The sequence below is a fragment of the Tursiops truncatus genome, chromosome 9, assembly GCF_011762595.2.
Source record: "Tursiops truncatus isolate mTurTru1 chromosome 9, mTurTru1.mat.Y, whole genome shotgun sequence".
NCBI classification, from domain to species: Eukaryota; Metazoa; Chordata; class Mammalia; order Artiodactyla; family Delphinidae; genus Tursiops; species Tursiops truncatus.
In genome coordinates, this window is record NC_047042.1 from 26,728,050 (window position 1) to 26,751,955 (window position 23,906).

Here is a 23,906-nt window from a genome sequence, read left to right on the forward strand (position 1 = left end):
AAAGAGAAATTAAGGAAACACTCCCATTTACCACTGCAACAAAAAGAATAAAATATCTAGGAATAAACTTACCTAAGGACACAAAAGACCTGTATGCAGAAAACTATAAGACACTGATTAATTTCTTTAGAAATTAAAGATGATACAAATAGATGGAGAGATATACCATGTTCTTGTATTGGAAGAATGAACACTGTGAAAATGACTCCTCTATCCAAAGCAATCTACTGATTCAATCCAATCCCTATCAAACTACCAATGGCATTTTTCAAAGAAGTAGAACAAAAAATCTTAAAATTTGTATGGAGACACAGAAGACCCCAAATAGCCAAGGCAATCTGGAGAAAGAAAAATGGAGCTGGAGGAATCAGGCTCCCTGACTTCAGACTATACTACAAAGCTACAGTAATCAAGACAGTATGGTACTGGCACAAAAACAGAAATATAGATCAATGGAACAGGATAGAAAGCCCAGAGATAAAGACATGCACATATGGTCACCTTATCTTTGATAAAGGAGGCAGGAATGTACAGTGGAGGAAGGACAGCCTCTTCAATAAGTGGTGCTGGGAAAACTGGACAGGTACATGTACAAGTATGAGATTAGATCACTCCCTAACACCATACACAAAAATAAGCTCAAAATGGATTAAAGACCTAAATGTAAGGCGAGAAACTATCAAACTCTTAGATGAAAACATAGGCAGAACACTGTATGACATAAACCACAGCAAGATCCTTTTTGACCCACCTCTTAGAGAAATGGAAATAAAAATAAACAAATGGGACCTAACGAAACTTCAAAGCTTTTGCACAGCAAAGGAAACCGTAAACAAGACGAAAAGACAACTCTCAGAATGGAAGAAAATATTTGCAAACGAAGCAACTGACAAAGGATTAATCTCCAAAATTTAGCTCATACATATCAGGAAACCAAACAGCTCATGTAGCTCATACACACCAGGAAACCAAACAACCCAATCCAAAAATGGGCAGAAGACCCAAATAGACATTTCTCCAAAGAAGATATACAGATTGACAACAAACACATGAAAGGATGCTCAACATCACTAATAATTAGAGAAATGCAAATCAAAACTACAATGAGGTATCACCTCACACCAGTCAGAATGGCCATCATCAAAAAATCTAGAAACAATAAATGCTGGAGAGGGTGTGGAGAAAAGGGAACCCTCTTGCACTACTGGGGGTAATGTAAGTTGATACAGCCACTATGGAGAAGAGTATGGAGGTTCCTTAAAAAACTAAAAATAGAACTACCATGTGACCCAGCAATCCCACTACTGGGCATATACCCTGAGAAAATCATAATTCAAAAAGAGGCATGTACCACAATGTTCATTGCAGCTCTATTTACAATAGCCAGGACATGGAAGCAACCTAAGTGCCCATCAACAGATAATGGATAAAGAAGATGTGGCACATACATACAATGGAATATTACTCAGCCATAAAAAGAAAAGAAATTATTTGTGGTGAGGTGGATGGACCTAGAGTCTGTCATACAGAGTGAAGTAAGTCAGAAAGAGAAAAACAACGTATGCTAACACATATATATGGAATCTAAAAAAAAAAAAAATGGTTCTGAAGAACCTAGGGGCAGGACAGGAATAAAGACGCAGCCATAGAAAATGGACTTGAGGACATAGGGAGGGGGAAGGGTAAGCTGGGACAAAGTGAGAGAGTGGCATGGACATATATACACTACCAAATGTAAAATAGATAGCTAGTGGAAAGCAGCTACATTAGCACCGGGAGATCAGCTCGGTGCTTTGTGACCACCTAGAGGGGTGGGATAGGGAGGGTGGGAGGGAGATGCAAGTGAGAGGAGATATGGCGATATATGTATATGTATAACTGATTCACTTTGTTATAAAGCAGAAAGTAACACACCACTGTAAAGCAATTATACTCCAAAAAAGATGTTAAAAAATAAAATAAAATAAAAGCCCAAATCCTTTACATTCAAAATCTTTTTTTTTTTTTTTTTTAGTTTAGTTTGATTTGGTACCTCTGCCTCTGCCTGTGTGTGCTTGCATGTTTGAAATGAAAACCAAGCTGTCTTCTTTGATCAGGTTGACTGTGAAAATGGACATACTATATGAGGCACCATTTCTGTGGCTTCTTTCTCTCTTTCATGTATAGGTCCTCTTAGTATATTAACTTTAAAAAGTATGTTTCTTTAATTAATTACTATAAAAATTGTTACAAATCAAACTAATAGGATTTTGCAGACTTTTTGAAAAATGTTTTCTTCTTTATGGAAACATGTATTTTGCAAACATTAACATTGACTTTAATTATTACAAACAAAATTAAAAAGCATGGATGTCTTTGGCATTAGGCCAATTTATCTCTAACACATTATAACATTGATGTTGAATCCTATTTGTTAAGTGTGTCTTTGAAGCCATGAAACCTGATAGATTACCATTAAAGTGAACACAGATTGTGTTTAAAAAATGAATTCATAAAACAAAGATTTCAAAATGTTATACTAAACACTCCATATTAATAAAATGCTTGCTTATGACCTTCAGGATAGGCAACTTCAATAACAATTATCAGGCGTCTTTGTAGATCCAGAATGAAACCAAACTGATTATGATAATGACACACTATAGAATTTCATCCCCATATTTGCTTTTTAAGTATGGCATAAAATAACAGTATTTAATTTAAAGGGCATTAAATTCACATCATCTCCATAAGTATAGAGCCCAGTTTACAGATGACTACAATGAAGAAATCTGCTAGCAACCTGACTTTGGTTCTCAACCTTTTCTAAACTTATGTTCCTTGACACTATATGCTACATGGAATAGTAAAGACATCTGAATTCAAATATTTTGAAGAAATGTGTATTTAGCAACTGAATACATGCTAAAAGGAATAATTTACAGCAGCAGTTTCATTACATTTTTCTCTCCAGTTTTCTAGTTCCCATCTGAAATGCAATGATAAATACAGATATGGAACGTATTTACTACCTGGCAAAAAAACATGCTGACTGAATGGGCACACAGCTTCTGCCCTTAAATAGCACATAAGCCACCTTGTTACCTATGTGGGAAAATCTTGCATTTTAGGATGACGTTGAACACACTGAAATGGAGTACCTACAAAAAGTTGCATTTTACACTGTCCTTCCTCTTCTTTTCAAAATTATGTACATCTCTGTTGCCTAATGTGTAGGTAGCAAAAATATTAAACACATACCACTGAAAATCACTAAATAATACATAAAATGTAGCAGTAAGTGTACATTTACATTTTGCATTTGATTTCAACTGGGCCATAATTTCTCTGCTGTGCTGTACCTTTTTCCTATTTTAAGATTGCTGTAATAATCTGTTCAAGGTCACACGAGTCTCTTAACAAAGTTTCAACTCTGATGATACATGCATAAGCCAAAGTCTATTGAAACTGAATTAAATGGGACATTAATTACTTTTTGTGCAAACTGCCCACCTCAATACCCATTGGCAGAAGATTATGACTGTAATAAGACTTATTTACCTGCATGTTATATCTATAATTTTCTTCGAAAACTTAGACCTGATTTATGAAGACATGTCAGTGGATTTGTTTTTGTTTCTGTTAGTTGAAATCTACACATTCTTTCTATGGGTATTTCATAATGCTAAACAAAATGCATTCAGATATTGGAAGGCATCCCTGAAGTTATACAATCTCTACCCCTTCAAATCCTTTATTTTTGAGGACTAATAATAAGATACTTCTGTTATTGCAAATAAATTTGTTTCAGCTACAAATTTAGAATAAAATGCAACACCGAATTTTAGTAAAGATACTCTATGAGAAATTTTTAAATGACCTATTTTTGGAGCACTCTTGGTTTTTTGATTTATATCTCATTTTTTTTTTTTTTCCTCTACAGGAGTCTCTCCTTCAAACAATTTAAAATTTAGCTACCATTTGAGGATGTACTTCTAAAAGTAACATTGTATTAATCATTGGAGCCTAAAATTGAATGTAGAATATTTTTAGGCTCCCATTTGAAACAAACGTCAAAAAATCATTTATTCAAAGTAATCATTAAAACTGAAACATGAGCTTCCATCTGTGAATATTTCAGCTGATAGAGAATTCAAAAAAAGTTCACTGTAGTCTGAGGTGAGAAATTAATGCTGAGTTAATTAGAATCCCAAGACAGCTAGAGTTACAATTTCAATGCTGCTTTCATTAATTAGCAATAAGATGTTTCCTTTGCATTTTTGTGCGTGATGAAGGACCCAGAGAGGGATTCTTGGAAAGATGAGTGCAGTGCAAAACTGCATTGCAATGCTGAAGGTCTTATACATCTTGAAGTCAATGATTCTCAAAGAATCATCTTAGGACAATGAAGCAGGCAAGCCCTTAATTAATAATCTTTTATCTTATTTTATAAGTTGTTGCAGGAGACAAAGAGCTTTACATGTTTTAAGTGTGAGCCGTGTCCTGGAAAATAGTTTGTATAAGTCACTCCCATTGACCTGAAAAGAGTCATGTGTTCTTTAGACAGATAATTGTCTTAAACAAGGTGAGATAAGAGGCAGCTGATAAAAATGTAAACAGAGTTGGGAAATTTGCTTTTAGGAGGTTGTTCTGAATATTACTGATCTCCCTCTTCTCAAAAAAATTAAGTGACAGATAAAATTCCAAATGGAGTCATGAGAGAGAGTTTTTATGTCTCAAATATCAGGCAGGAATTCAAGCGCAGAATTAAGACATTTTCTATTAACATTAAACCAATGCTTACTATTTGCATGAAATATGCAGTTCCTTTTCTCTTTGTGGATCCATTAGGTACAAGAAAATGCATTTACAAATCTATTTCTTTCTTCTCTTTTTTTTTCGGGTTAAATGCTCTGTTTTTCTAAGAACATTATGCAGGTTCTAATTAATTTAGATAACATTTGAAGAAGGGGAAGTTTTTTTTTTAATTCCTCAGAGAAATAAAGCATAATTTATATCCAGATTTTAGGAATTGGTTGTTAATGATGTATATATGTTTCTAGGACAATATTGGTTATTCCTCTTGCAAAACTGAAAACAACGTTTTAAAAAAAGCAGCACACATTGGAGTTTTTAAAAACAAAAACTACATAGCACAATAATTGTAAGACAAAAACCTACTCTAGCTTAGAAAAGAGCTACTTTTTTCTGCATATTTGTCATGGTACATTTAAATTATAGTTTTAATAAAATACATCTTTAGATCAAAGCTGGAAGAAGACATCAGTAGTAGATCAGTGTATTCCATTTTTCTTCTGGATGATGGATGGTTTATGTTTTTCGTATTTCCACAGACCGTTTAATTCAGTATCATCTTACTCCTCCGGTACATATAAACACGAGTACTGGTAGACAAAAAATATGCTTGAATCCAACAGTGTTTTGGAATATTCATCAGCTTAGTAAATCCATGCAGTTTAAAACTTCTAGTTCAATAAAATGGCTTTGCTGATGCAGTTTTTCTTCTTTAGATGGCAACATGGCAAATGACATTTTTATTTCTCAGGCAAAGAAGAAAGCAAAACCTGTATAGTGAAATCTCATAGGAAACATTAAGTCACTAGTGTGAACATCTGCATTCACCTGACCTCTATTAAGTGTTGGTATTAGGAAGAAAGCCTGTTAGTAAAGTTACTCATGGACTTAATTTATAATTGGTGGAACTCAGGTGCACTTCCCACCATTGTAAACATCCACATAATGCCATGAAAAAAGTTCATGTATATTGCATTTTTTCCAGTTATTGTCTAGGCAAGTTTCTACTTGTTTGAGGTTTCTAGAGGTAATGCAGCTCAGACACTCCTGGGTGCCCTCTCAAATTCGTGGGTCCTCCTGTTTCTACCTTTCTTATTTTCCTGTAAGTGCTTCCATTTGTTACTGTTCCCTTGGGTATGTCCTGGCCTTTGCCGACGCTGTTTTCGGTCCCTTTTCCAAACTTGTTCGCAGAACTCATCCATTGTGTTCAGGTTGGGGTGGTTGATGAGTTGCATGAAGTCTCTGTACCAGACCTTCTGGCTAGGTGTCATGCTGTTGGAAATTTCTTTGGTCTTAGAGCCATCTCCATCATCATCTTTATGAAGAAGTTCTTCCAAATGCTCTGTGTCGATGACTTCCAGGGTCACTTTAAGAAGAGTTTGCATGAATCCGTGTTCCACGGCATGACAGAGGTAATTGCCTGAATCCTTCCGCTGCAGACTACGCAATAGAAGGCCTTGTTCGGTCCTAATGATATGATCATCCACTCTGATCTAGCAAAAGACAAGATGTAGTAAAATCATACATATTTACAAGAAATATAGGCTCCAAAACTCTGTCTCAGCAAAAATTCAGACTGTGTACTGAGACACATTTTCAGTTAATAAAATTTCTAGTTTAAGAGAAATGACTGCATTTTCCTATCAGGGAAAAGAGTTATACATTTCTTCCAATTGTTTTTAAGAAGCACTGCAAAATATTGCTGTCTCTTGTCTTAATAGAATTTCTCATAATAATTTAAAGTAATCAAGATAATGGGATGAAAGGACAAAGATATACTTTATAAATTTGAAATAAGCTATATAAATATAGGTGAAAGTTAACATTGAATATTGGAATTGGAAATACAGAAACATGATACTAGAAAACAATGCAGCATTAGAATAAATTTAAAATAAGGATGGAAAAAGAGAATAAGTTCAGCAGTTGAGCAACCAGAAAAAACATGGGATTGCATGCTTACTTATTTATTCAATTTCCTAAGTCTTAGATGTGACATGAAGATAGGCTATTTAATATGTCTAACCTCACTTTTATTTTGCATACAGTTTACAAAAGAGATCTCTGAAAGCCACAGCTGGTAATATATAAAATCAACCTTAACATTTATATGATGTGATTACATGTTTGAAGACTGCTTCAACTGTCAAGAGATAACAGAAGGGCTTTTACTTCTACATTCAGATTATGTTTGTAAAATTGTCTGCACATTGTACATTCACAAATCACCTACATACTATGGTTACCCTATTTAACACTTTTTAAAAAGTTTTAAAGGCTCACAGTACTCACTGAGATTTTCTATGTATATGTTTTTTAAAATTTTACAGAGGAATAAATGGATCCACAGAGGAGGAAGATTTGTGTGAAACTACATGCACAGTTCACATCAGAGTTCATAACTGTACCTCAGAACCTTTATCCAAAATCTACTACTCCTTTCCCTTAACTGCCCCTTCCCATTTGAGGAGGAAGTTAATGGAGAAAGGAAAACATGTTTGGAGAGCAGAATTAATTGAACAAAAGTTAAAATTAGTAGAAGGATTAGATTTTTTTCTTGTATATGAATGTAGATAACATAATTGTTTTGTAGATAACTCCAGGAAGAAAAAAGAAGTCTCTAAAATATATCCCCAAACAGCTTCTGAGACAAAACTCTTACCAGTTCACCTTTGTTTCTCTAACTCCTATCACAAAGCCTGTCATAAAATCAGCCTTCAATGAATACTTGTTTAATGAATGAGTATTGGTATGTTAAGAAAAGAATAAATATTCACTACTTTTTTTTCCCCTCTCAAGTCAACCGTGCTGGGGTCACTTAACAGCATATGTCATATAGAATTAATCCAGTCAGTTTCTTTCCTATACCTCTTCTTTTCGCTCTTCATTTCGCCTCTGGAATTGCCAATAGACCAGAGCTCGCTGTGATTTTGGACTGCATTCCAGGAACGTGCTACTATTTTCTACTCCATAGATGATTCTTTCTTCAAAGCTGTGGCCATGGTGATTATCTGGCCGGTGATGAGGAAATGAAATGAGAAAATGTTAGAGAAGTAAACTCAACTTTCCAAAGTATTTATTCAGAAATTCAGGAGATGAATTTGTTGCCAAGTTGGAAGTCTTTTCCAATTTGATTGAAGATGGCAGAAATGACAAGGTTTCAGAATTCAAGTGTCTACTAAATAGACTAATTATTTCAGTATGGGTTATATAAAGCATATACAGAGATTTGTCTACCAGAAAATAGCATTACATTAACAAAATCAGTCATGTGTGCAGTATAACTATACATTTATATGCCATGATAATACTCTCCAAGATATTATTTTCATTGTAAAACTCTATGCTCTGACTAATGGTGCCAGTGAATTTCTGCCACAATTCTCCAGCAGAAAAGTTATTCAATTGGGTTTTTGGAAATAAGAGTCCATTTCTGAGAACTTAATTTTGCCTTTTTGTGTTTGTTTTTCATCTGTAAAATTAAATTTACCAGCCAGTAATATTTATCTAGTATTTTACAGAAGGTAGAGTTCAGGAAGTTTATACTCCCCACCAACAACCCTTAAATAATCCACAAGTTTGATCTGAAGATCAATTGGTGTGAAACGTTTGGGATGGTTCAGAAGAAAGACGCACAATTATAATGCAATGTGGTTTCAATTGTCCTTATTTTAAAATGACACATCTTTTATTATTTTCAAGAATTAGGCTAAAGAAGATGGCAAGAATATGTAATAAAATGCAGCAATAAGAAATTCTGTTTCCTGATTAAGTTTCTATTATTTTACCCTTTATGTAACCTCCTTCAATGTGGTAAATGAAACACAGTTAAGATCAAAAGTACGACACGGGGTGTCTAGGTAAAACTCATTTAGAGAAGAAAAACTCCTTGTTATCTTGTTTAATCCTGTTTCCTTTATGACATCCTGTACAATCTGGAACTCATTAAATTAATTTAGAAAATAATAAATATATTTTCACATGCACAGAGGGCTGACAGTGTAGACAGATGAAAAATTTTTGTTTTCTTCTTCAAACTCCGCTAGATTTTTAATTAAAAAAATGTTTCCCCCTTTTTTGCATCACTTTGACAGTTTTACTCTTGTTATAACTATCTGAGTACTTCTGTCTGTCACAGACAGTATGATTTGCTCTAAGTTTAAAACTTTCCAAAATCCTGCTTCCATCCAATTCCCATACACAGCCTATGGCCATCATCTCCTATTCTCACCCTTCCTATAGTCAATCTTCTGCCTGCATTTGCTATCTCCAGGGATGTCAGTCCCAGTGCTTTTTCCTTTATTGTTCTAGGTGTGAAACAAAACTCTTCTAATATTGGGAAGTATCTGTCTCTTCTTATTTAAAAGATGAATACTCTAGAAATAATAAAAAACAGAAAATGACTGAAATGTAAAGAAACAATATTTAACTCATTCCAAGTCACAGTTTATTTCATGTTGGAGATATGTATATCTGTGTGTCAATATATACATGCACTATGGTAGTGTTTTTCTTTTCCCTCTGAAATTATTAGTATATCTTTGATTGAATAGATATGGCACATGTTGCTGTGCTAGTTTGCAAGACATCTGCTTCCTTGGATAGAGATGAATTGAGTGTCTATGTCCAACACGAGCTGGGAGATCTGTGATTCAGGAGCTACCATGAATAATTAGAATGCCTTGTCACAGCGGTTTTTAGAGTTTACATAGAATGCATTTTTTTTTCTGCTAATGGTTGTGCAGTTTAAACTTATTTGATTTAGAAATTATTTTACTTGTAATATTATGCAACCTGAAAAAAGGTGGAAATCTGCAATATGCAACAACATGGATGAAACTTGAAGACGTGCTAAGTGAAATAAGCCAGTCACAGAAAACCAAATACTGCATGATTCCACTCAGATGAAGTATTTAAAGTAGTAAATACTCGTAAAAGCAGACAGTAGAATGGTGGTTGCTATGGGGTGGGGGGGGGAAGGGAAATGGGGAGTTGCTAGTCAATGGGTATAACATTTTAGTTATGCAAGATAAATGAGATCTTGAGATCTGCTACACAACATTATGCCTACAGTGAACAATACTTCAAATTTTGTTAATAGGGTGGATCTCATGTTGTGTTCTGACTCTAATAAAATAAAAACATAAAAAAATATTTAATTAAAAAAAGAAATCCTATTACTTTTAGGAAGTAACTTTTCATTCAATATCTACATATTACTGAATCATAAGATATATGACAGCATGATAACACAGAAAAAAATCAGCTGGATTTAGAGACAAACAGTATGGTTATCCACCAGTATCTTCTGTCTTGCCAGCCATGCCTCTCAGGTCTAGTTTTCTTGTAGAAATTTATGATAATACTTGTCTCTCATCTAATTTGTCCAAGTTACTATAGACATCTATAGAAATCTAAGGTATAAATAAGTTATTGCTCTCAAACATAGAGATCTGTATAAATCCTTCAGTACATTAGTTGATACTCAGATAAGAAAAGCAATGTAACTTGTATAATAAGAAATAATAGAGCTTAATATAAATGAAACATCTATTAGGTACATTTTCAAAAAAGTCACTGTTTGTCTTCTCAATTAATTTAATCATTCTAACTGATCCATAGAGAACTTTCTGTCACCTCTAGAGTCTTGGGAAATCTACTTAGTTTTTAGTTTCTCTCCAAGATCTCTGGTGACAGCAAATGTTTCCCAAAGCCCATTAAAGAAAAGAATTCTCTTAGTGGTAAATGTTTCCTGAATTTAAAAAATATTCATGTTACTTATCTATAGTAGAATCTAATAAATTTATACCAAGTTGTTTTTGGTTTAATATAGCAATAGGCCATGGACTTCAAGAAATATCATGACATTCAGATACTTTCCCACCTGAATAAGATAAGAAGCACAACTGGTGAATTTGGTTCACTGTCTTGGTGTCTTAATAACTACTCTTGCCAATACGTTAAGGATTCATTCCCCTCTAAGTTGGCCCTTTCTTTCTCTCCTTTGTCGAAATTGAAAGCAAAACAAAATCTTCTAGTTAGTAAGCAGTGAAGCTAAAAGTCCTGTCATATTAACTATCAGTCTTAGTATACAGAGGTACTACTCTCTTTCTTTGGTTTGAGAGTCTCCTACTGTATGTTCTGTTAGATTCTGCGACTGCCAAAAAATAGAAGAAACTAAATATCTTTTGAATACACTTGTTTCTCTTAATTCCTCTGCAGTAGAATGTTTCTATCATCAGCAACTTTTAATTTAGGACCAGAACTTTCATTCACAGTGGCCTCAGCCAAGCATTCATATATTTGGGTGCTTTGACGTCACACCCTGTAAACATTTTTTCTGTTAATTTCTCCACACTCGATACCTTATAAACAGATACTCAATAAATATTTAATTTTAAATTTATTTTTATACAATTCTTACCAGTTACACTCCATTTACAGTTATTACCAAATATTGGTTATATTCCCCATGTTGTATAATATATCCTTGCAGCTGATCTTACACCCGATAGACTACTGGAAGGCACTCAGTAAATATTCATTCCCTTTTCTGACCCTTCTATCCCAACCACTTGAGTAAATTTTGTACAACATAGGAAACATTAGGGGTCTAATAACAATATGTTTTTCTCTCTCTTCTTTTCTCCCTCCTCTCTTCCCCCCCATAACCCCTTTACCCCATCTCTGTCTCGTTCTTTCCCTCTCTTTCTCTCAAAAAAAAAATTTAACAAACAGGAACAACATTTTGATTCTTGACTTCTAAACTTATTAGATTTTCAATTTTTTGGATGCCAAATACACTATCATTTTGACTGTTATTAAAGCAAACAGCTCTGCATAGAAATGGTGGCATAGAATATAGCTGCACTATAAGTATTTTTCAGAGCATATACTGTTGAACTCATAAATACACAATATAAATCAAAAGCTCACCTGAGAAAACATTGTTGATTCAAGATTTCCTGAAGGATATGAAATCTTGCACATTCAGGTAAATCTAATCTAAAATCTCTCTCTGGATTACAGTTGAAACAAGAGCAGTTTACATGAAACACATTGTTTTAATCCCATGATATAATTGATTTTATTGAATCCTGTTGAGTGGGGTCCCTCTGATCTGTTGAGGGAACCCATAAGCAATACTCTATGTATTCGCTCACTGTGTTTATGTCCCACTGTTGTTGACTATGGTGTTCATCTTTGGGAAATTTTTCTAATGTTAGTTTTTAGGAATTATTGAGATTCGCTTGAACAACTGAATTTTTTAATGAACTTTGTGACTCACCACTTGATCATATTTCTCCCCCCACATTGGCTGAAAAAAACCATTAAACAAATTTATGTCTTACCCTTGTAACTTCTTAGTAAATATGTTCTTGTCACATGCCTGGTTTTGTTCTCTGTCAGTACATCTGCTTTGCCTGTGTGACATTATTGCTGCCTTTATCCTATCTTTGCTTTTAATCAAACAATTGCAAATTGTCTGAAATATATTAGGTCACTTATCAATTACAGACAGCATATACTTTTTATACTCCCCTTAAATATTTTTTGTTATTAAAATATATCTACATACAAATAATAGTACATTGTCTGGATACAGAGGTAGTCATAAATATGTGAGGTGATATTACTGTTATTGCTGTTCTTGTGATAGTTTCAACTGTTTATTCAAAAATTAAAATCCTTTATTGAGAAGCCCTAATGAGACAAATTATGAACTCCTTCCCAGCATCAATTCTGCTCTCTCACCCATATCAAAAAAAAGTATTGCTTCTTCTATGCTTTCAAAAAATCTCTTTTTACATGTATCTTTAGAGCACATGCAGTCTTATTTGTTACAATTTTTTATTAATCTGATTATCTCCCTCATACTGTGCATTCCACAATTTGGGCACAAGGTAGTCATAAACCCTTAGCTGATGTTTGCTGAATAGCAAATCCAGGTAACAGTTTCCTCTGCATTTAAAAGCTGAAATCTCATGTAACTTTGACATTTTCAAGGCACAGAGTTATCATAATTACATAAATGATTAAGAGTTTGATCAATTAAAAATGGTATAGGGTTTATAACCCTCATTATGACAGAATACATTACTGCACTGTAAACATTTCAAGTCTTCTAAATTTGTTAAGCTTTATAATGTTGTAAGAGTTGACTTGAGATATGGTAGAAGATGATGATGACTAATCAAGTGTACTCCAAAATCAAAAATTTCAAATATGGGATAATAAGAAGAGAAAGATATTTGAGAAATTATATGAATGTATTCTCATATCTCCAGGGACACCTATATCTCTAAACGATGTCTAGGCCAATAAGTAATTTTTCCAGAAAGAAAGCAATTTCATTGTAATCAATTTAAAACTACTTTTCATACTTAGAAAGCAATGATTTTGAATACAAACTTTTGTCATGAATATTACTAGTAGACAAGAAGGGTGAGTTGTTAAATTGGCATAATGAATTCTTATGGGTTGAAGTGAATAGTTAGAGCAAAATAATTGAGAACATTAAAATTATTTTTAAAGCATCACAGTGTGTTTGAATAACACATATTACAATATGTTGCAGCTGTTAATGACAAGAAATAATGTTTTTAAGGAAGCAATCTTCAATTAACCATTTCCTCTTTCAGTGGGATAATTTATGGAAATGAAATGAGGCTAATAAGCCAGAAAGAATGGGAGGAAAGAAAGAAGTTAAATAAATTGCTTCCTTTTGTAACAACAAAAAGTCAAGATATCCATCATTTGGCCAGAAATATCACGTTGCTAAAGGCCTTATTTAGTATTTGATTCTCTTCCAATATAGCAGAAACAGAAGGCATCACATTTCAGCTTTCCATTTATTTCACTCTCCATTTTAACCCCATAAATGTCTCCCAAGATTGAAATGCTAATAATGTAAGAATCTTAGGAAATTTGATTTCATGTAGAAAAGACAGAGATAGGTGAGGTAGTGAACCATATATGTATTCAACTATTTGATCTCTGCTGTCATTTTTGATATTCTCATCCTTTAGGTTATTAAAAAGCTGAATTTCATAAATAATGAAACAATTTGGGAGAGGGAAAATAATTGCAAATTATTTTAAATATTTAGCAAATTCAATTAGTTGCCAAACTACATAAAGAGAAATCTAATTCCACTTGTTTTCATCACATTGTAATTTTAATATTTTACACTGTGAATTTTTTGCCAATATTATTCAATGTAAAAGGTCAAGCAAAGGAGGAAAGGAAATGTTGTCCACCAACTCATGGTGACACAGAAAGCTGGAGATATGCACTTCTTATTATAAACAACATTACTTAGATTTTTCTTACTGGATTCTGATTATTTTCTCCAGAAATACAACTGGTACTTTATCAATAGAAAAGACTCTAATTTGACTTCAAGTGGATGAATAATAAATATCTCCTAAAGTAGCAGTAGCTGAAAAGGCATTTCATGGATGAATCAATAACCCTTGGGAAGCTATAAAATATTTAAAAATAAAAAAAGAAGGGTTTCCCTGGTGGCGCAGTGGTTGAGAGTCCGTCTGCCGATGCAGGGGACACGGGTTCGTGCCCCAGTCTGGGAAGATCCCACATGCCGCAGAGCGGCTGGGCCCGTGAGCCATGGCTGCTAAGCCTGCCCGTCCCGAGACTGTGCTCCGCGACGGGAGAGGCCACAACAGTGAGAGGCCCGCATACCGCAAAAAAAATAATAATAAAATAAAATAAAAAAAGAAGACAAAAGTTTCACTCATCCTTAACACTCATCCTTGACATTCATGTATATTTTGGGCCTGACTGAATATTAAGATGGTTAACAACTGATTTAATAATCTTATATACTGTAGTGCACTTAACACAAATTTACAGCTATATAACAGGGGTACTAGTTGTTTATTCATCACAATAATGCTTAGTATAATATTTCTCCAGTGTTTTGTGTGATGCTTATACCAGCTAGTTTCTCAGTAAATGTTTGTTGCATGTGAGTTTGCATGCATACATGTGCCTAGAAATGTGTGCATATGTATTAAAGTCCATATGCTCAATACATCTATTTCTCAAGTGCAAAAAAGACTCAATTAATGAAACCTTAGAGAACATTTAAACTTATAATTTATCAAATTGCTAAAATAAATTTAAATTTTACACTATTTTGTTTTATGCCCTAAATTAAGATCTGTCTCTGGTGCTGGGAAATAATTATCAAGCAGAATACAGCACTTCGAATTTTACAATTCAAGGAGTTTCCAGCTTTCCTTGAATTCACAGATACCTGTGGATTTGTGTTTAAATGCTCTTGTCAGTGTATATATAGGTAGATGGATAAACAGAGAGATATGACTAGGATATTTTAATTTTATTGTTCATAGGTAATTATTGTAGAGAGAATCGCTAGTATCTTATTTTTAAGGTATATATTGATTTAAAATACACAAATTAAATTGACATGTTTTGAAGTTAACTATGAAGCCATTTTAATAACGTGCTTAATAATCTTGGGATATCAGAGGCCTCAATGCTTCTTAGTATAGGGAGGGCTGAAACTCAATTATTTTAAAAAGCAACACCAATATGAAGATATCTACTGTACTATATAGTCTATATTAAATGTCTGATATGTTTTATTTTCATGACTTTATAACAAATTCTTTACCAAGAAAACACATATAATTTACATGGCAGAGTAAAATTACCATGTGAATTTACACCTTTAAAAATAAGGAAACATGAACTTTAATGTTCAATTTACATTTTCCGAAGAGATATGATAGATGATGGAAAACACCCATTTGCTGAAGTAGAAACCTTCCATAAACAATAATAAAAATACCATCTTGTATTTTATTTAATATGTTTTCCTTGTAAGTTTTGGAATTAAAAAATACAGCATGTTTAAGAACTTTTCATTTACAACAGATAGATGTATAAACAGTTGGGTGATCTCTGATGACGTATTTAAAAGCTTTAATAAGGAACAATGATAGCACAAAATATTTTAAACCTCTTCTTATTCTTCTTATTCAGGTTGTGTGTGCAGGTCTTGCATACATGTGCTATGAATAAATGGATTATTGGCCTAACGTAATGTCAGAAGACTACTGTGGTGATGATTGATTTTCTCCAGTGAAAACAGTTTCAAAAAAGGTTTACAAAAGTTATGGAAGACACTACTATAATAATTTCATTCTAGGATGCGTGCTCCTTTATATTTTAACATCTCTGATATCAGAATGTCTTACAGTTGTTCTCCATCTGAGTTGAAGTTGCTTTCTTCCAGAAATAATTTGTTCTTACTTCTTCCAGACACATGAGACCCTACTAAGCTGACAGCTCCTTAAATTAAAGTTTTGTCTGAAGCTTTTGGTCCACCCCGTTGGTGTGAATTCAGAAATTAAACCTTCATGAGGGCCACCTTTGTGGTTCAAGGAGTAAAACAGGCCAATTTCTTTGCTATCTTCTTTCGGTTGGGAATTTATTTGTGAATTCAGAAATTAAACCTTCATGAGGGCCACCTTTGTGGTTCAAGGAGTAAAACAGGCCAATTTCTTTGCTATCTTCTTTCGGTTGGGAATTTATTTCTCCTTTGTGCCAATACTGAAACATATTGCGTTCTGGCTTGATGCTGGGACCATATATTAGATTGTCCATTTTGGGCAGTTTTTCTCTCTAAGCAGTACATAAAATAATGGTGCATCTTACATTCAGTGACGTCTTAGACTTGATACAATTTGGTAATTTATTAAAGTTAGGGATTTTTTTTAGGACTGACATCAGCTCATCTATCAAATCTTGAGGCTTCTCTTGGGGCCAAATGCTCAGACTCATAGTTGGATTTTCTACATGTATAAAAGAAGCTAAAGCACAGACCAGATTAGCATTGCTCCAAAATACTAAATTTATAGCTCTGCACAGCATAAAGATGACACTGCCAGAGATATTTTATGAAATTCTGGAACAATTTTGGAATGATTTCATTTAAATTATGCCAACCAAGACATAAACTGAGATGAACTAGTTGTGGAGATAATGAAGAAGGTTGAATTCTGCCAACATTTTACTGTGGGTTTTTGGAAAGGAAATGCATGTATGTAGAACAGCCAAGAGAACTATCACAAAGTGAAATTCAATGATGGCATTAATGTAGAAGTTAGGACATAAAATATTTCAAAGATGCAAAAATCTAAGATGTTAATTTTCAAAAATTGTTACTTCTGGTATAGCTTTTTCCTTTCTGGACATGTAGATCATAATACAGCTCGTTTAGTAAAGAAGGAAGAATGAGAGGTAGTTTAAAGGTAAATTGACTCAACCACTTATGCTCTTGAATGCAAAGTCAGACAAGCTCCAATTCTGTGCACAACAGTTATGTTAGGAAAGGGAACATACTGGAGGTTTCTCGTTAGCATTGTGTATGAGTGAATGGGAAGACAAGAAGATCTGCTAGCAGATATATTTAGGGTTTTGTACTGAAATTTCCCAAGGCAAAAGGCTACCAGTGATGGGGGAGAGTGTGCTGGACCAAGGGGAAGTGGAGCTGGATTCTTCTGTTTCACCCGGTCCAGCTCACCATTAGTGCTGCCTTTACAAGAGAGCGAACAGAGCACTGAGTAAGTGTTAAAGATTTCATCGAGAGTGAAATGTCTTCCACCTTAATTCTGAGTTATTTTATACAGTCCCTCTATTAAAACCTCAGGAGATGTAAAATATAGAGTTTTACCCAATATGTTTACGATTACAGCTGGAACTGATGGTCCTGAAGTGTATAATTGGCTTCAGGTTGCTTAGCAATTTCTGTGAAAACATCTCATATCTTTATATGTTTCCATATGAGCACATATATTTTATTCAATGTGAGATGGGACATTAGCAAGGTAACATACATGATTTAATAGGGCTGAGCTCTGGATTTCTGCCCATTTTACTGTCAAAGATTGACATCACCTATTCCAAGATAATTCACTGATTCCTAATGGTAAGACTCAGTCTGACCACATGGGAATGCCTGACTTAGTTTCCAAACATTTGAAATTTACTGTAATCTATGGTGTATATTTTTTATGTTTGGTCAATTAGCAAGACAAGCAGACAAGGAATAAAGAGGCCTTCAAAAAAGGAATGTTTTTACTACTGCAGAGCTTCTTGAACTATTTTACCATTTCCTCCCATATATCACAAGCATCTACTTGGGGTTGTTTTTATATACACACACAGACTCAGTAACATTGAAACACAGCAATTATTTTTCCTCCCTACAGTATTCATTCCAACTGAAGAATCAGGAGAAAAAAGTTATTCACATTCATTTTACTTTCTACAGCTAAGCAATTCTATATTCCCAAAGTTTATAGGGTTGCACCACTCTAATTTCATCAAAACATAACTTTAAAATCTGAAGCACTCTCCAAAGCCCATTCATTCAACTGTTAATAATATTTATTTATCCACAGCCTCACTTTAAAAAAAAGTATGACTTCGGTCAACTTTTCCTTGTATATATGTACACTCATAATTCCAGCATATATATCACTTTGAAAAAACACTAACTGGGTCTATGAAGGGACTGATTGCTAAAAAAAATGGATGTATTAATAAGATATATATATATATATATATATTTCTCTAGCGATCTTCAAAACATAGCACGGTATCCTACATAAAGTGGTTTGCAACTATAATTTATTAGTTAATTGGTTTATGATATTTCTTAAAGATTCTACTTCTGAATACAATGGTATTAATAACAATGTATGACAAATCATTTTCACAATAAATAACGGATGCTATTTAGATCAAATCTCTATTGAGAAACAAAAGTATGTAAGTATTATGCTATAGCTTGAAATATTTAGATAATTCATTCAACAAATATTTAGTAAATATCTACAATATTCACAATATTGCATCTGTTACAGACCTAGAGATAAAAAAGTGAGCAAAATAGCAAGGTCCATATTGACATGGAGATTAAATCTGATTGGAAATGAGCTCTACTTACATCATCTTGTTTCTTTTACTTCTAGTTAGTTATCATTAGCCTCTCTATATCTAAGAAAATATACTCTTTAATAAAAGGAATATTTCATAATGCTGTATTGTTGAAAAGCTGCTGATCATAATTCAATATTTCTACATGAAATAAATGGAAAACTAGTGGATATTTTGTTGTCCAATTGAAATATGCCATCCGAAAAATTAAATGAGGATGTGTCAACAATGCACTAAATCCGTATAAAGACAAAAACTTATATGCTCCAATCTAGTGGTATTTTTTTTCATAATGAGAGCGATAACAGACAGGAAAACAAATAACAGATAAGGAAATTTTGCAAGCAAAATGAATTCAAAATATAGGCCCAATTTGTGGCTACCTGTCTCCTGGTATTGGCATCCCCCAAACAACCGTGTGGACATTCATGAATCACATACCAGTACATGTAGGATACACACAGGGACTTTCAGAAAGTCAACTAGGTTTTGGAATGTTGCTGGGTGCTATTCGTACAGTGTGTTTTCTTTCTTAACATTCATGAACCATGAATGTTCTACACACAGAATTAGTAAATCAAATCCAAGTAAATGATAAAAAATAGTATACCTGCTTTTAAGATTAATGTAAAACGCACCAAAAAAGTTAAAGGATAATTACGTTCAATTACAATGTAAAATGTTTATATTTGATATTTTAGCCATTTTTAACTGAGCTGCTCGTTAGCAGTGATGTCATTGCTGAGTTTTCCCAGCAGGGGGAAGCATAGCCTAATTATTGTTTTTGTAAAGGGTTGAAGTGGGGGTGGGGGGGGATGAGCTATACTACCATTTTACTGCGTTTTAAATGAAGATTGGTTGATATTTCATCATTAAATAAGCAACTTGACATTAAATAGGCCTTGACATCATTTAGGAAACATAAAATGAACTTGGTCCAAAATCCCCAGTTCAAGGGACTATCCTACTAAATCAGAGTGAAGACATTCAAACCATCTTCTACTTGAGTAGGATACCCAGTAATAATATACTGGGTCTATATTACGAGTATATTAATGAGTAATTTGCATGGCTTATTTTAAGACTACACTTTCTTCTCTGATATATTTAAATGAATATATTTGCTGCCTACTACTCCCTGGTTGCTACCACATACAAAGCGTGTGCTTAAACTTGACTCCTTTTGGTTAACATGAGAAAATTGAGCATTAAGTCTCGTAAGGGTCTAACATCCTGAATTTATCATACCTACAATAATAAAACATAATTCAGCACTTTGTGTTCACTGGAATTTTCTTTCTACAAGATTTTCTTTCTCTTCAGTTGCACTTCTCTAAGTATTCTGGCAGAGGTGTATAACTTGTATGCATGTGTATGTATGTGTGCGTATGCATGTGTGCGTATACGCATTATTGCTTATGGTTTTACCCTGGTGTTAGCAAGTTGAAAGATTAAAAATGCTATAACTTACCATGGTGTTGTAAGTCTGAACAGTGAGTCAGCGGATCTCCATTTCTTATATCTTGTCGCCTTGTGCGTCTAAAACAATTATATTTAAAAATTATTACTGTATCTCTATTCCCTCTTCGGAATTTGTCATAAGAACTGAGAAGAGTCAAAGACCCTGGAAGTTTATCAGAAGAGATGCATCTACATCTGCCTAAAAGATTTTTTAAAAGTAGCTCATTATACCTATAACAGTAGTCTGCAAGATGATCAAAATGGAAAATAGTATATAAATGTACTAACAATGAAAAAAAAGTTTTTCAAAGTATTGATAACAGAAAATTCATGGTTTCCTTTTGCTACTGAATGTCAGTCAGTAAGTATCTAACATCTAGAAAATCTAAAATTCTTAATACCTTAAATTCTGAGGAAAAAGCACAAAATATAGAAGAGCAACCCATTTATTCAATGAATAGAATTAAACTTTTTTTCCTAATCTCTAATGAGGAAGTAAGCCTGAAAATTAAAACTCACATGAATGTTCTCTTTCTCTTAATAGTTACACATAATTCCTTAAATAGACTTTTGTTAAATTATACTATTAAGACTATGAATTCTACTTGTAAGTTAGTCTTTAATTTTTCTTTTTGGTTGCTATACCAACTTTTTTTTATAAAACATTTCTTTTATGATTACATGGTTTTGATTGCAAACCAATTTACCTGCAAAGTGAAAAAAAGGACAAAAACAACAACAAATACCGTGGAGCAAGGCTCCTCCTTTTATCAGAGGAAGGTGAGAGAGAAGACGAACTTACCTCTAAAAGAAAAGCTAAATTTGCTATAGAACTCAAAATTAATTTCTCCTGCATTCTACTGCTCAGATCATGTTACTTACAGTGCATTCTGGGAGTCCTCCCTCTACACTTGGCTACTGGTTGACTGGGAGGAAGGAGGTTGGCTCCAGCCGTTGTGGTGCCAACTAGATGTGTAGTTGGAGTAGAAGGCTAAAACTGGAGATTGGCTCTGTGTGACTGACTCGAAAAGACTGGGGACACTTGCCCATCTGTTTTCTGCATCTATTTTAACGGGTATTGTCTTGCTGCAAAGTTAGTTACCATCCTTGAAAAGAGCTCTCACAAAGACCACTGAGAATTGCAAACATGGAATTTGTTACTGTATTCATAAATTTAGAAGTCCCAGGTATTTATAGATTTCTATTTGTAGAATTGGTGAGACTATCAAACAGATGTTGCACATTTCAAAATTGAGCCAACAAGGGAACTTGTGAAACATGAACCACAAAGCATTTGGGAAGGTGTTTTTTATTGCCATTGAAGTTTTTGAAAAATGCCGTCACAAAGAATATATAAATTGTGAGGCCTCTAAACATCCTTTTCAAAGACACATGAAATTGGATTAAGTAAAATCTGCAAGGCACAACAAAAATGTGTTAATGATAATTCCTTCAATCTTGGATTCTAGGTATGCAATAAACACATTTCAAATGTATAATAACATCCAGCTTTTTAACTTATTATAGACGTAGTTATGATCTTATTTTTATCTTCTTTCTCATTAATAAAAGCTTAAAATTCAAATGGATTATTACTAAATTAGGCAATGTTATACATTTTCACATGGAAAGGAAATAATACCCATTTTTAGTTCAAACATGAATTTCACACTTTCAAGCAACATGAAAAGCCCTTTAGAGCTAACTGGTTTTAAGAAGCATAAAACCTTATTCTTAATTAATTTAATTGCTGTGAAAACAGCATATTCCTATTTATTAAATTATCCATGGTTTCTTTGATCAATAACACATTACCTCCACACTAAGTTCTTGTTTTAAATTTAAACTTCCAACAAAGTCAATACGTATATGAAAGTAATACTAACATGTTGTCTAAATTCTGAATATTGAAGGCTTAAGAAAATTGCATATTTATTAAGTGGAATAATAATTTAATATTTAATATTTATTATTTAATATTATTATTAACAAGGTAACTGCGTTTTAATCCATATGGACTGACTATATGAAAGATTTAAGTTGTAGATGATTTAACACTACAGTCAATATTATCTAGTGTGTAATCAAAATATTTAAGTAGATATTAGAGTTATTTCTTTTCCCTAATATTTTTCCAAAACCTTTAAAATGATCCAAATGTTGTAGAACACATCTCATTAGCAATGAAAAAAGCCACGTTCTTACCTTCTTGTAAAACATTAGCTAAGATAAAAAAACAAATTTTACTGCTCCTATAATGCATTGGCTTAATAATGTTAATTTCTATTAAAGGTTTCAATATGTTCATGTGCATACTGTTAATCTTTAGGTTTATATTAGCAAGTACTGTATATTACTTCATCTACTATTGCTTGTTTCTAAAATACTGGTGAATATCAAGGGGCAAAGGTAGCCTTAAGTGAGTAGTAGAGAATACGTTGAAATGACTATTTTGTCAAATTAAGAAAGTGTTTTTGTTTTTTAAAACAAAAGTAAACCAAGCTTGTGTACAACGTTTAGGAGGTGTCTAAGAGTTCCCTGAAGTATAACACCTCATTTTATTCATCAGAAAAAAGATGATGTATTTATATGAAGAAGTTGTTCCAAAAATGGAATCAGATAAGATAAATACGAAACACTGTGTTTATTTCTAATATTCCTCCTACCTCTTTGCAGTAGGAAAATAGCGAGAGCATGAAGAGCCATCCCAGGCACAGTAAGGGTCTCGGGCAAGGCAGCACTCTGCACAGGCTTTCCCGTAAATATCACATCTGTGTAAAGGGAGCTGTGTGACTCCCACAGTAGAGCCGATATATAGTTGTTGCTGTGGAAAGAGTATACTGTTAATGACAAAATCTACCTTGTTTTTCAAATCTGTTTTTTTCTTAAAAACAACAACAAAAAAAGGTTCCAGCTTAGCAAAGATGCATTTATATTTGTGGGTTTAAAAACATTCCATTATTGGTAGTTTCTTCAAAGGCCTGGCAGGAAATGTGACCATTTAAAATAGAGCAAGACCAAAATCTAAATAGTTGACTGAAACAGGTATATTTTATAAGTGTAAAACCAAGGGAAGATAAAGGAAGACAGCAATAGTTATATGTCAATTAAATCTCATAAAAATAAAAAATTTTAGACAGTAAGACACTGAGCAATGTAAAGTTCAAACCTTCAGTTTTTGCTCTTAGGTTGCTTTTTAAATTTCTACTGTTTATAATTTTGATTAATCAGATTATCTACATTGTCATGTATTCTGATTGGTCTTGAGGCAGGGATCTTTTGCTTTTGACTCTTGGGTGCCCTACTGAATTGCCTGTAATGCAGTCTGCCCTCCTATAAGAAGGGAAAGGGTGAAGTTTTGGCACTTGCATTGGTAAGAAGTTTTGCTCAATGCTAAATGTCTTGCCTTTGCACTACCTCCAGGAAGATTACTTTAAACAAAAGTACTCAATTACTTCTCATTCAAAAGATCTCAGGGGAATCAAGTACACTCTGGCTGGTGCCATGGACTTGAACAAAAAACTCAGGTGTTGTGGGAAAAAGTGGGGTATTGGGCATCAACATACCTGGATCCTAGGTCTTGCCTGACATTAACTCTCTTGTGATCTTGGGCCTTTCACATAATTTTTCTAAGACTTAACTTCCTTATTCATAAAATG

The 23,906-nt window shown here is 33.5% G+C and overlaps 1 protein-coding gene across 1 annotated transcript in view; it reads right to left on the reverse strand.

Moving 5' to 3' along the window:
* Nucleotides 1-2,231: 2,231 nt before the first annotated feature.
* The window catches only part of SEMA3A (semaphorin 3A), a 329,851-nt gene continuing 308,176 nt past the window's right edge, over nucleotides 2,232-23,906 (reverse strand). The window contains exons 16-19 of the mRNA XM_033862942.2: nucleotides 22,914-23,071; nucleotides 20,258-20,325; nucleotides 7,663-7,805; nucleotides 2,232-6,287 (exon numbers count right to left, since the gene is read on the reverse strand). Coding sequence (XP_033718833.1) covers nucleotides 5,832-6,287; nucleotides 7,663-7,805; nucleotides 20,258-20,325; nucleotides 22,914-23,071 — 825 coding nt within the window. The 3' untranslated portion in view covers nucleotides 2,232-5,831. The remainder of the gene's footprint in view (nucleotides 6,288-7,662; nucleotides 7,806-20,257; nucleotides 20,326-22,913; nucleotides 23,072-23,906) is intronic.